This window comes from Tachysurus fulvidraco, chromosome 11 (assembly GCF_022655615.1).
Source record: "Tachysurus fulvidraco isolate hzauxx_2018 chromosome 11, HZAU_PFXX_2.0, whole genome shotgun sequence".
In the NCBI taxonomy this organism is placed as follows: Eukaryota; Metazoa; Chordata; class Actinopteri; order Siluriformes; family Bagridae; genus Tachysurus; species Tachysurus fulvidraco.
The window spans coordinates 7,750,684-7,765,725 of record NC_062528.1 but is presented as its reverse complement, the minus strand read 5'-3'; the positions used below and the strand labels follow the sequence as shown (position 1 = coordinate 7,765,725).

General features: G+C 40.2%; 1 protein-coding gene across 2 annotated transcripts in view; it reads left to right on the top strand.

Moving 5' to 3' along the window:
* The window catches only part of sorl1 (sortilin-related receptor, L(DLR class) A repeats containing), a 75,872-nt gene that overhangs the window by 26,087 nt on the left and 34,743 nt on the right, over positions 1–15,042 (top strand). For both annotated transcript variants that reach the window (XM_047820460.1, XM_027174070.2), the window contains exons 6-9: positions 4,918–5,098; positions 11,920–12,021; positions 12,159–12,328; positions 14,305–14,497. In XM_047820460.1, coding sequence (XP_047676416.1) covers positions 4,918–5,098; positions 11,920–12,021; positions 12,159–12,328; positions 14,305–14,497 — 646 coding nt within the window. The remainder of the gene's footprint in view (positions 1–4,917; positions 5,099–11,919; positions 12,022–12,158; positions 12,329–14,304; positions 14,498–15,042) is intronic.

Here is a 15,042-nt window from a genome sequence, read left to right as displayed (position 1 = left end):
CTGAAGTTACTGAGGTTGAATTTGATTATATTACAGGCCTTTTTTACATGCGATTTAAAAGACAACTTTGAATCAATTAAAATCCCCAAATATCTGTACTCTGACACAATCTGTAGCCTTTCCCCTGACGCAAAAACATCTTGCTCAACATTGAACTTATTGTTGGACTTGGTGAAGAACATTGCTACTGTTTTTGATGTATTTAACTGCAGGCAAGAATGTTTCAACCAATCTGTAATATTAACCATAGAGTTAGTCATTTTCGCAGCTACCTGAGAAATATTACTACCATGAACCTAGACTACAGTATCATCAGCATACATTTGCACAGAAAACATCTGTATTGTGTAAACCTCTGTAAAGAATGGGCTAAACATGGAGAAAGATTTATTTTCCTTCATTTATTTGTCAGTACTTGCTATTTAGAGTTTGCTAAACTACATTGTTTACTATTTAGCACAGCAAATGATTGGGTAGCAAACACTGTTTTGTGAACACCAGTGTTATTCGTATCCAGACTGTTCACCAGGGAGTGAAAATGATCTGCAGTAAGAGCCAGAGAGGAAGTCGATGATTGTGTGCGGCGTTTCAGGCAAGCTGATGGTGACTCAGTTTGTTAGTAGTAGGCATCTTTGATTAATGGCTGATTAATGGCCTTCAGGCTTGGCTGAACTCGGTCCATTTTGTCCTCTAGTGTAGCATCCAGTCAGTGGGCACCCTAAGAAAATGAAGTGTGGCTAATGAGTGTCCTCTCTGTACACTGATTAAGCCTTCGTCTTGCTCGGAAGACACGCTTAGAGCTCTTATATAGAACTATTCATAATGCTTGAAAGCAGATACGCATAAATCTGATCTGACTACAGGAAAAATAACTTTTTTTTGTAGTTTGTAGTTTGTAGCTGTGTCATTAACAACTCGTTTACTACAACTCACGGGGACGTGTACTGTTTGTGTTCATCTAGTTTAAGCCTGATTGAAAAAAAAAAGAAAAGAAATCTGATTGATATTGACATGGTGAAGCCTTTTTTGTTTAATATTGAGGGAAGGAGTCTTCAGCGTTTTGAAGATCGAGTTTTTTTTGTGGATTTTATGGTTTAATAGTAACATGACAAGCTGTATGTTTGACTTATTAACTTAAAAAAATATGCTGATATCGCATAAGTAATAGCAAGGACAAACAGGTTTCACAGACATTCCACAAAAACAGCAGAAACGCGTTCACTGGGTTGACTGGAAAGTAGAATTTGTATCCCAATGATGCACTTATCCAGAGCGACTTACATTTTTATCTCATTTTCATACTGAGCAATTGAGGGTTAAGGGCCTTTTTTAGGGGCCCAGCAGTGGCAGCTTAGTGGACGTAGGAATCATACTCACAACCTTCCGATTGGTAGTCCAACACCTAATCCACTAGGCCAGTGGTCCCCAACCTTTTTTTCTCCGTGGACCAGTCAATGTTTGATAATTTTTCCGCTGCTTGCTGGGGGTGGGGTTGGGGGCTATATAATTAAACTAAAATTAATAATTTCAATTTAATTGTATTTAAACATGCCTTTTTAACTCACTACAATGCTAAATCAATGAGAACCCTGAGCTTGTTTCTTTGCAACGAGACGGTTCCATCTGGGGTAATAGGAGACAATGACACCCGAAGTGTGTTGCTTATGTCCAGAATTAATTATCCAGAACTTTAATCCAGAACACCAGCAGAGTTTCTATCTTTCTAACGACGTCTGTTTCGTACTCATTTTTGCTAATTTGTGGGTTAAATTTGAGCAAACACAATATACACGTACACCAAGCACTGTTAAACATGAGAAATTACCGGTGAACAGAGAGAAGAGCGATACACACCTTCACTCCACCAAAGCTACAACGCCACTGCCGCTTGCAGCCGCTCAGCTCAAGACGTCACCTAAACCATCAGGCAGGTAGATATCATGATATTTTGCGCATGCGCGGTATTGGTGCAGCTTTAGGTGACGTCTCTCAGCTCCCGGTTAACCTCTCGTCCATGGAAAGTCGCACAAACCCGAGAGACATACACCACAGTTAATAAAATGGAAATAATTTAATGTTCCTTGGGGGCCCGGTACCATTTGGTCCACGGACCGGTACCGGTCCGCGGCTTGGGGGTTGGGGACCACTGCACTAGGCTACCACATAAGGACAGAACAAAAGTGGTCATGCTTTCCCTGTGATAGGGTTGTTGCATAGTCTCTCGTCTGTCAGTCACAAGTGCCAGTCGTGATATGCTAAAAGGAGGCAGAGAGTTGGCAGAACTTCACACATGTATCAGATGAAGCATGTTATAGTTGTCATCCTCCATGGTTATTGGTAGCTGTATGATGGTGAGAGCTGAATGGATGGTTGAAAATGGCCCAGACTTTAAGAGCGGAAATTTAAATATTGGCAAATTGCTGTGGTATAAGGGGAATAAATCATTTCAGGATGCACTATAATAGGAAAAGAATTAATTCACACCATCTCCTTACTTTCTTATATACAACCTGCATCATGATGTTTTATTTCATAACTAAGCGATTGCACTCTAGCACTCTCTGGATTTAATACTGATCCCTTGAGAAGCTTTGCTTTAGCCCAGAGCTCCACCACAGGCTAATTAACTAAACGGCGCTAAAAAGTGCCGATTCATGTCTGCTCAACACACCCAGCTTTGTGCAGGTTTAAATCTGAAACAGGTGGAGCCCGGGTGGAGCTGTAGTCTGTGTTCTTGTCTCTTCAGTCTAAACATTTTATATTTGTTAGGACCTGTCAGAACCAGACACAACAAACAAGCCGGTGTGTTTACAATAGGAGGGAAGCAGGATCCTTGTGCTAGGGAGCAAGAGAGTTAATCTCAGGGCTCCAGGGTCTCTGAAGCCATGACTCAAACCTTAAGCTTACTGTGCTGAATCATTTACACAGGGAGCTTCATGGCCCTTAGCTCGGGTCTGTGTGGTGTGTGGAGAAATGTATTAAAAAAAAAAAAAAAAAAACATAAGGGGGAAGTAAATCCAGTTTTAAGAGTTTCTTACAGCATGTAGAATTATACAGTTCTCTTTCCTTCCTGATAAAAAGGTAATTGCTAGAAAAATAGGTATGTGAACCCATATAATTCGTGAGATGTACTTTTATGATTCTTTCATAAGGGAAATTCAAAGGGAAGTTGCCACAGCAGCACAAGTAAGGGGAGTAATAGCAAAGAAAACCCTATACCTTAATAATCATGATTAAAAAAAAGTTTAAGATAAAAAGAAATAGTAAAATTCATAGAAACAATAAAAGAAAATATTTTCGATCTTTTTTTTCTCTCTCTCTCTCTCTTTCTCTCTCTGAGTTGCTTAAACTGTTTTGATCCTTTATCAGTGCAGATAATTTACTGTAAAATTGTTGCACATATGATGGCAGGCTGCATGATCACTAATCTTCTAATATCAATCCTAATATGTCTTCCCAATTCTCTAGAACAGAGGTGTAATTATATTTGGCCCGCGAGATCATATCAAATGTGCATTACAGCTGGTTAGCCGCATGCTCCACTAATACTACAAATCCCAGAATGCATTGCCACTGTGTTGACGCGTAGTCACGAACAGCAAGCGCTTCTCATTCTCTGTTGACAGTCCTTAACAATCATGTTACAGTCACATCGGGCAAGTTAATTGCACCCTCCACAAAAATGGCCAAACGAAAGACAATAGGAGCTTTCAAGACAGGAGGGAGGCAGATTATCTGTTCACGAATATAAAGGACAGTGTTTGTCTTGTGTGCTAACGGAGCCAACGTGTCTGTAACTAAAGAATATAACATAAGAAGACACTATGAAACGAAACATTATGAGAAGTATAAGGACCTGGACGTAAAGCAGAAGCTCCAGAAGGTGGAGGAGATGAAAAAAAGTCTGGTTTCCCGACAGACTATGTTCATGAAAGCAAAATCTAAAAGTGAAGCTGCTGTAAAGGCTGTAAAGCTTTATTGTGGCAGCAGAGACAGCAAAATCTGCCCGGCCCTTTAATGAGGGAGAGTTTGTCATAAAGTGTATGGTGAAAGTTTGCGGAATGAACACCAATGATGTGTCTTTTATTTCGAATTTAATTTCTTGTGTGTTTGTAATATAAAGCTGTGGTTGTTCCAAATCCTGTGTTTAAGCAAAACTTAAGTTTGTTTCCGTATGAAAAAGGTTGAACATTACATATCAGTTGCAGTTAATTTTTCAATAAATATTCAGTTTGGCCCCAGACTTTATCTCAGTCTTATATTTTGGCCCACTGTGAATTTGAGTTTGACACCCCTGGTCTAGAATTAGAGGCAAACCTATTTAACATGAATAGAACTTTTTTCTTGAACACCTTTAAGTTAGGATTTCTGGTAATTCTGAACAAAATAAAGGAAAATGGTCATGATTAAAGCTCAGACAGTAATAACTCATCCGGAAAAGTTGCATGATTCTTCACAAACTGGGCTTAAGTTGTGGTTAGAGGATGTTAGATTTCAGTATTGCGCTAGAAAATGTAGCAGAAAAAAAAAAATCGGATTTTTTCCCCCACACTTTGGTGAAACTACAGCTGAGCTCGTTGCAGCACTCGACTCCATATTTCGAGGTGGTTGTCCTCCAGGTTTTCACATACTTCTTCCATCCGTGATGTTTATTGTTCTTTCTATTTGTCCAATAAAGATAAGCTGATGTTAAGTGATGCATGTCGTGTTTGCTAAACAAGGCACCTTTTAGGAGACGTTCATGCGGAAATCGAGTTAAGTGCTAAAAGACTCATAACGGTTTCTCACAGCTGGAGCTTCGACATGCGGGAAGAATCTGCGCATTTTTATCCTTCATGTTGTTTCCTCCTTTGTTGTTGTTGTCGATCGTCTTTGAACATCTGTTGTAATTTGCCAAAACCGTGTGTGTTCTCTTAGGGGAGTCGAGCCGTACGACAGCCCGACCACAGTGCTGGTCCAGAGGCACGAACCCCAGGGTGTCTCCAGTATTCTCAGCAGCACAGACTTCTTCCAGAGCGAAGAAAACCGACACATCATTCTGGAAAGAGTGGACAGCTTTCAGCTCCGAGACAAGTACATGTTCGCTACAACAACCAGGGTAAGATCTGCTCGGCAGAGCGCAGCCACTCATGCTGTTAAATTAAATAGAATATAGTAAATTTACTGGAGTGAACACTACAAATACTATATAGGAACCTCATTAGGATAGCATGGGTGGCATTCTGTGCAAGAGATGAGCTAAACATAGATATTTTTGCCTAGTAAGCACTTCTGCATGTTTACTCACTGTAGGCTGTCAGAGTAGCAGCATTTTAAACATACATGCAGTTAAGAAGATAATGTTGTGTTATAAAGTGCACTACAATGTGCGAGTCTGTCTAATATGTAACACTCACATCACATGCATGGCTGACCGTTTTGGGGAAGAACAAATGATTAGCTAGAAATTGATTCCAGACAAACCTGAACAATGCAGTATATGCTGAACAAAAAAGAGAGATAATAAAAATAGCATTTTTTTTTATTTCTCCCATGAATAAGGTTCTAATAACAGATGGTTATATATAGTCTTAATAAATGAATTTACACACACAAAAAACAAGTCTATACATGCTCATGTGTTGTTACCTGGAGGATTAACTGTTGGAGGAGTAACTCAGTTTTTTGTGAGTCTCTTGTTAGTCCTGGAGGATCAAGGGGGGGGTGTGTGTGTGTGTGTGTGTGTGTAAACTTTTGGACAATATGATTGATGTAAACATCTTATGTAGCTTCTGAGGGAAGGAATGGAAAAAAAATCTTGATAATAATTTATCTAAATGACAAATAGTGACAATTTACACCAATCATCCTGTTCAAATGTTTACACCCCCTGGCTCTGAATGCATCGTGTTGCCTTCAAGAGCATCAGTGAATGTTAATGTTATAACTTTTGCTGTAGTTTATATTGGACGAGTCCCTCAGACGTCCTCAATGTGTAGAGATGGATGCGATAAAACTGTTGATGGAAATATACAGATTGAAAGATGCTGGAACACGAAAAATGTGTAGGAGCTGGAGGTTTTTTCTGAAGTTTGTAGTCAAACTGCTCAGGACAAAACAAGAGACTCATGAAGAACTCTCTCAAAACGTACTGAGTGCATAATATTAACACAAAACACACATACATACATAAGCACATCGATTGTACATCTTCTGTGCATGCAAATTACACAAGCTGGCCAGTTAAATAAAAATGACTTAAACCCTTAAATCACATTTTCAATGAATCAAACTTTGTATCAAGAAGTATTTATTTATTTATTTATTTATTTATTTATTTATTTATTTATTTATTTGCTTTATATTATTAAATAATGTTATTTATTTATTTGTTTGTTTATTTTATATGAATTAAGGGTTGTTTTTTTTTTATAAAAGAAGCAATTATTTATTAATTTAATTATTTTAGTTGGATATTTTTTACAATACCTTATTTTTACATTTGTTTGTTTGTTTGTTTGTTTGTTTTACAATAAGTTTATTATTTTTTTTATTTTTATATGAAGCAAAATTCTTTTTTTAGCAAGTAATTATTTATTTATTTGTTTAGTGGGTGCCCCCCCCCAAAGAGTTCGTTTTATTTATTTATTTGTTTGTTTGTTTGTTTGTTTGTTTATTTATTTATTTTACATGGAGTAGCCAGTTAGACTTGCAAAAAAACTGCTTGTCCTGGAGGCCAGGGCTTTGCAAATGCAGGGTTTCTGGAGGCGATGGAGTAAACCCAAGTGATTTTTAAGCTCACAGCTGCTCAGTGTTCTCAATCTGATCCTCTAGAATGAATTAAGGATTTATTCAGGATAGAACAAGGGGCCGGTTCTGTGTTTTTTAGCTGAAAGTCAACGTTAAGGGCACATGCGATGTCCTCCATGATGTACACACCGAGCAGGCAGGAGATCTCGGCTGTCTCTGTGGTGGTTGATTTGCAGCAGAAACAGATCACAATCCTCACAAAAACTGCAATCATATGTTTTGTGCTCATAAATTGTCCAGAAGAGATAGTTGTAGTGATTGTAGTTGTAGATAGTTGTGATGGTTTCTGCTACAAATAAGACATTGAATAAAGTTATTAGTTGCATACTGTAGAAGATTAGATGAAAACATGCAGTTCTGTCTGTCTCAGTACTCTTCAAGCAGGCTTTATAGTAAAATATGTAAATGTTGTATAAATACACTGTCAGTGGAAGCAGCTGCCTACTACATTTAATGCATGGTGATGGAAATGAAAGAAAAATGCTTTATGAAATCTTTTTTTTTTTTCACAGCTCTCACACTGTTTCCGTCATCAACAGCTGCTGTTTTTTTTTTGGTGACCTGTTCGATGTCTGCTTGTTAGTACACCAGGACATCCATAATTGTATTAGCTATTCCCAATGCTTGTGCAATGCTTCTGACTTTTTCTTCTTCTTTCTTTTAAACCAGAGCACTAGCGTTCTGCTAGCATTCTGCTACGTCCACTTATCACACGTTTTCTAGTAGCTTAAACAACTGACCTCTTTTATCGTCCGGAATATATATATATATATATATATATATTTTTATATATGTATATATATTTTTACTTCAATTTTATTCCCCCTAGTTGGTTAGGTAAAAAGAAATACAATATAGATTCTGTAAAAGTGTCTACTTTCATACGAGTCATTAAGCACCACTGTGGAGTGTGGCGTGACCGACATACAACACTGTACAAAACAGAAGAATTAAAAAAGCTATGAAGGTGCCACGCTCTTATAGTTATTAAAGACATCTAAATCTACAACTCAGGAAATGAAAGCTGAAATTCTGATCTCATGTTCCTTTTGATTTCAAACTCAAATGTCTTCACTGCGGAGCGGGAATAAGAATAAAAATAAGCGCTGCTTTTCCAATACTTTTGGAGAGGTCTGGAAATCTGAAGTTCTCAGCATTGACTACAGCAGTGATAACCACTGAGCTTTTGCACTTCGGCAGTGACACTACGGTTAGATTCAGCGGTTGTATGCAGCTAAATGGAGCGTTTTGTGTTTAGGGTTCCTTCTGAGAATGCCAGATTCTGTGAAAAAAACACTTTACCCATCCAAGGCTTTTTGAATATTCTCTTGGCTGCCTCTTTACATCGCAGCTCTTGTAAAACGAAACTGACATCTAACCAAAAAATCACTGCAGAGCACTTGGGAATAAAACAATTGTGCATTATGTTTATAACTTTTAAAACCCCGAGTTGGTTTGTTATCCTTAGTGGATTCCTGCCTCCGAGGGTTTGTTTATCCCCAAATTTTTTGTGGTTACTCATGCCTGTGTATACACTGGCTCTTACCCAAGTGTGGCCCTGCGGTAAACATTTGGACTGTTAAAATAAACCTCAGAACGCTCGTCTGTCGAACCCAATCCAGCATCGGTGGGTCAGATCAGGCTGAGATCTCTCCTGCGTGGGATACTGCCGTCTCTGACATTACAAGCAGTTTCCCAAACACCTTAACGAATAGCGTGTTATGTGCGAGCTGTTGAAAAGAGTAGATGACTGTTGTTGCTTCTGTGAGGTAACAGATCTATGGGCTTTCATCAAACGTGTGGTTTGCTCTCCCCAGGGCATCTTCAACTACTCATGCACCACTTACCAGCGTTCCACTAACCCGTGTGACCATATGGTCATGTTGTCAGCGCTACGCTTCTTAGCGCTCATGCCAAGAAGTGTGCACACATACACAAATGTGAGGTTTCATAACTACTATAGCTTGTGCAATGTTTCAAAGCCACGGATCTATTTGTAGACACTGATTGTAGGATTTCAGGATCCGACATCCCTGCCAAGGAGGAAGGGAGAAGGCTCTTTGAATAACACAGAAGGCCCGACAGATATACAGTACCTCGTCCCGTTTAAGTGCTAAACGTACCACTTTGTTTCATACGACATATGGCTATGAATTTCAACTCTTTATAGCTTTTCTCTGTGACCTGATGGATTTACAATAATTGCAGTTGATATTTAAATAAGAGAATACGGGGAAGTTACAAGGACGTCTAGACGAGATCAAGCTGCTCAGAACACTCCGCCAGAATAGAGATATTGGCTGGAGATGTTTCCATGATCAATTCAACAATGACAGACTTTTTGGGCACGTTTTGGGACTGGCTTCAGGCTCATATGACCCAGTTGGCTTGTCCCAAGCAGAGATGTTTTTTTTTTTTTTCTGGCTCTGGCTCTGGCTCTATGTCTTTTGGAGACAGGAGCATCATTATTCAGCCACGACTGGAGTCACTAGCCAGTCAGGGTGTATTAACAGGATTCGAGGAATCGTCTGTCTTTTTGTGTTTCCCTTTCTATATTGCTCTGCCTCACTTTTTCATATGTCCTGGGCCTCCTAATAGGATTACCATAATGAATAGGAATATTACAGGGACCTTTAGGCACCAAGAAGCATAAAAGATTAATTAATTCCCTAGAAATTAAAAAAAAGAAAAAAGAAGAATACTCACATTCAAGACATTTGGCAGACAGCCTTATCCAGATCAACTTACATTTTTATCTCATATTATTCAGCAATTGAAGGTTAAGGGCCTTGTTCAGGGGCCCAGCAGTGGAAGCTTAGTGGACATGGGATTTGAACTCGCAACCTTCTTATCAGTAGTCCAATGGTTGTCCCCTTTTTATATATGATCCTTTAAAAATATTGTTAATGTTTCTGGAGTGTAATATGAGCATCTCATTCTCTGCTTCTCAGTGCCCCACTTTTGTTTAATTCCAAGTAAAAAAAAAACACCAACTGAAGTATTCATTATTGTACTTCCACTTCCAAATGTACTGTATGTACTATGCTATTATTGTCGATTGTTACCAGGGCAGCTACATTGGGACACAGGCTTGCTAATTGAGCTTGCAGGTCACATCACACACACACACACACACACACACACACACACACACACACACACACACACACACACACACACACACACACACACACACTTAAACTTTCACACAGCCTCATAAAGCTGCAGATATCTACAAGCTCGAGCTCCTACCCGTGAGTCAGGTCTCTCTGGTCCGCAGAGCTTGCCAGCACAGTAAGGCTCTTGTTTTCCGACATAAAAGCCTGTCCCACAATGAAGGAAAAGTGCCTCTAGGAGCCAAATATTCAGCAAGTCTGCAAGAATCAGCTCTATTCATGAGCTGGCAGACGGGTCGGAATTCAAACACAAATTCTCATTGGCAAGTGAGATCAATTCTCAGACTTGGACCACACCCGTGTGTGTGTGTTACATGCTTTTGTAGAGGTATTCGAGTTAATACAGTTCTGTGTGAGCTGGTTTAGAAGAACAAAGCACTTCAGAAAGAGCGTAGGTGTCAGGTGTGTGGTATTGGAACTCGTCCAGCACGGACCCTTGCGTATTTGGAAGCGTATACGCACCACCATTAGAAAATGATCTGGACTTGGCCCTGTCTGGTCTGGTCAGTTGGACTGAATAAGGATCAGACAGCTAGAGGAACACACAGTCTCTCCTTTGCACCAGTCTCTTGGCTCCTCATAGCTGTGTCAGTTTTGCATATTCAAACCCAGCTTGTCCTCTTTGTCAGATTAAGCTGTCGTTACCATGCTCCCAGCTCTTTCTCTTCCTGCTCTCTCAGCAACCAAGGCCCTTTACAAAAAAACAAAAAAAAAACCCCCTGCTCTTTTTTGCCGTCCTTCCTTGCTCTCTAAAGCCAGATTGTGTTTTGGCTGCCTGCGACACCACTGCAGTCTGTTCCCGGAGATGGCTATTAACAGCCAGATAAATCAGGGCGATGGATGCTAGGACCGTGACGAGAGGGTCCGAGAGAGCTGCGACACTGCATGCTCTGTCTTCCACCAGAGAACAAGAAGTGCTTTTCTGCTTCATCGGGGGGAAATTCATTAATGCTGGCCAGATAGTTTGCAGCCTGTCAGGCTCATGGCTTTCTCAATACCCTGCACTTTGGAGAAATAAGTCTCTCTCTCTCTCTCTCTCTCTCTCTCTCTCTCTCTCTCTCTCTCTCTCTCTCTCTCTCTCTCTCTCTCTCTCTCTCATATGTATGTGTGTGTGTTTTTGGCTCAGGCTTCCACTACCATCTTGTGGGGGTTTTAAGCTTGAGCTGCTAATCCGGGATGATGCTATAAACCCTGTGTAGTCTTGACAACTAGCAGCTGATGTACTTATTATATCAGTATGGGAATATGAATATAGAAAAGGTACAGGCTTTATTTTGTCACATGTGCATTACAGCACAATGAAATTCTTTTTGATTGCTTTCACTTATTCCAGTTGTTAGGAAGTTGGGGTCAGAGTGCCGGATCAGCCATGATACAGAGCCCCTGAGGCAGGGAGGTCTAAGGGCCTTACTCAAGGGGCCCAGTTGTGGCAGCTTTGTAGTGGTGGGTGTTGAATCGCCAACATACTGATCAGTAACCCAGATCCTTAACCTTAATGGTGACAGGAATTTGTTTCATGGATGTTCAGCATTACACATATTGTAATTTGGCAAATTGTTGCAGTATATAAGAGGAATTCTGAAATATTTTTGTCTATGTTATAGGTGGACAATATTTTTTGGGTGGTATCTTCAGTAACTTTAGTCTTCAGGCTGGACTGGTGAACTTGAACTTGGCAACATTAACAGTTCTCATATTTTGAACGGCAGAACCCTCTGAGCCAGTGAGAGATACAAAAAGGGTTTTAGTTCACTAGTAATTGCGCAATTCATCTTAATATTGCGTAACCAGGGAAGTTAGGGAGGAGATTGAGTGTCTGAAGAACATGGAGCTGTTTCCAAAATTGTATCTTGGTGGTTTTTCCTGACAGTAACAGTACACCTGCATTATTTTCTGTATTTATTTTATTATGCCAGTTTGCAGATTGTGTGATTGTGTGTTTTTGTTCATACAGACGCTGCTCGGGAGCCACGAGCCACAATCGGTACAGCTGTGGGTCTCCTACAACCGCCAGCCCATGAGAGCGGCTCAGTTTAACACTCGCCACCCTATCACTGTGAGTACCCCTGCCCCGTGTCTTCTGAAACCCCTGGAATAATTCAGGACCAATGTCAAGAATAAACAGCTTAGGTAATAGACGTTTGTCTGATTGACACGTCACGTCACATGACCTTCTCTCTGCGTGCCTTACAGGAATATTACATAGCCGATGCCTCAGAGGATCAGGTGTTTGTGTGTGTGAACCACAACAACAACGTAACACACCTGTACATCTCAGACACGCAGGGACTCGCCTTTTCCCTCTCTTTGGAGAATGTGCTGTATTACAGCCCTGAGGGTTCAGGAAGCAACACCCTCATTAGGTAATGCTGCGTTCCATCAGAAACACACACACACACACACACACACACCCCTATTCTAAAATTAGACATCTAATTGTTCTTTATGCTGGATTTCTCAGCAATGAGTAACATTGCTCAGAAGAACAAGATTATTTCAGTTCAGTTCAAACCTACAGCATAGCTCTCAGCCTCAACTTATTTATTAATTTTTTTGGAATGCAAAAAAAAAAAAATGCAGCCAAAAGGAGCGTAAAGGTGACAAAGGAATTTGCTTTTGGGAGCAGTTTTTTTTATTTAATTTTTTTTTTTTAAGCTTATCTAGGTCACTGAGCGAATTTGTGAACAGATTCTAAACCAGACTATAATATGGCTGCTTCATCCAGGAAGAATGCAAATAAAATGGAGGAAGTGGGGATAACTGTAGATGATAGCTGTTTAAACTTTTAAAAATAACTTACCAATGCCCCAGATCATATACACCAGCGGTGTCCAATCTTACCCGGAAATCTTACCTGGGTGCAGGTTTCCATAACAACCAAGCAGAAGCCACACCAGAGTTTACTAAAAGCCAAGAACAACTGGTTAAACAGGTGGAATCAGGTGTGGCTTCTGCTTGGTTGGCCCTTCGTGGATAAGATTGGTCACCGCTGACGTACACAATATATTGCTTCAACACCTAGGGAGCTGACTGAGACACACCCTATAATTATTTCTATTTTCTTATAAGTTATTTCTTCAGAAGCAACATGGATCACAGATAATGAATCTAGATTAAAGAAAAATACCTAAAAGTTTACTTTTTTTACTAGCAGAATGGTGAAAGTAAATCACATCCCGTAAAGTTCTGTCACCCAGATTCCTGTATTAACCAGAAAAAATATAGCTTTGGATGACATTTTTTCCCCAAATAAGAAAATTTAGATCGACCAGTAGCTTGTTAGCGAACCTGGCTATGTGTCCTGTTTTAATTTTCCTTTTTATCATTTCTCAGAAAGTGGACAAATAATTTGATGACTCATACTGCACTTCAAACTATTTTAATTTAATCATCTGTGTGTGGGGGATGACAACAAGAAAGAGACAGAATGGAAGAGAGAGAGCGAGAGAGAGAGAGAGGGGAGAGGGAGCCAGACAGTGAGAGAGATACAGTGAGATGAAGAGAGAGAGAGAGGGAAAGAGCAAGGAGAGAGGGGGAGAGGGAGACATAAAAAAAAGGAGAGAGAAGGGGAGAGGGAGACAGAAAAAAGGAGAGAGGGGGAGAGGGAGACATAAAAAAGGAGAGAGACAGCGAGACGGGGAGAGAGACGGGGAGAGAGGCAGACAGTGAGACTGAGAGACTGTGACACAGAGACAGAAAGAGAGAGAGCGCATTTACTGCTTTGTGTTAATTTTGTGTTAATCTTTTCCCTTTTCTGATGTGAGAACATTATGTCCTCACTGAGGCCACCATGTGGATGGGGGTTACCATGTGACCCTGTACCAATCCGATGCACTGTACTTTGATCACTGATATTGAACATTTCATCATTAACAACAGGCAATTTTACATTCAAGCTTTTTGACTTGCTATGTTCTTGACTTCTTGTTACAAAACCCCAAGTCTTACAAAACACCGAGTTTTTGCTGTTATTTATTATTGGTGGCCTTGCTGTTTATTAAAAGCCAATAAAAATATTCTGCCCTCAGTTTATCAAATAGACACTCTAATTAGTACTAGGCCTGGTGCTGTGTATGCGCTATTTCTATTTGTCCTTGAACATTACGTCAATGTCCTCTACTGCCAGCAGGATTCAGATGCATGGCTCTACCATGCAGCTCAGAGGTAGGTCAGGAAGGTATCCTGCATCACCATCCAGACTCCAGCACTCCTTCTCCTTCACCAAAGGACAGATTTGAAGCGATGCAGCTGACAATATATATGTAAATGAGCTGCTACGCTCACGGTGTTGCCCTTTTCAAACGTCACCTTGTTCAGCAGAACGTGTGTTTGTGTGTAGGTACTTTGCCAACGAGCCATTTGCAGACTTGCACCGTGTGGAAGGGCTGCGCGGCGTGTTCGTGGCCACGCTTATCAACGGCTCACTCAGCGAAGACAACATGCGATCAGTGATCACCTTCGACAAAGGCGGCACCTGGGAGCTGCTGCAGCCGCCAAATTACGACAGCCTCGGGGGCTCCATCGATTGCCAGGTAGCACAAACAGCACAGAAGCATCTACAGTTGCTGTTGTGTCAAAATGTGGCTTCTTAGTGTGAGTGTGGGTGTTAGAATTGTACGATGAAGTGGTGAGGATGCTTTGCTTATTAGCTGATGCACAAAGCAAACCAACAAAGTTTTAGCACGGACTCTTTTAGTGTAAAAAAAAAAAACTGAAATTCTGTTTACATTAAAATGGCTTCCATCTGATCCATTCTGCTGATGTAGAGAGATAAAGGACAATGGAAATAAATGAAACTGGGGAAAACCTGGCTGAATTATAAACCTACAAAAAAAAAAAAGAAAAGAAAAATTAATTAATTAAAAATAGAAATATTGGATTGTTTTTGCCTAAAAGCCATACATACTCTATATAGTTCCCCAAAACAACATGAGCAACAAGTTTAGTTAGTAATGATCTAAATCTCAGCATCATCAAAACATAGACGAGAGCTTACACGTGTGGTGCAGACATCGTGTGCTGGAGACTTTGATAATGACAGAGGGCAGAGCTTACCATATTTTAAGTTCAGTGTTTT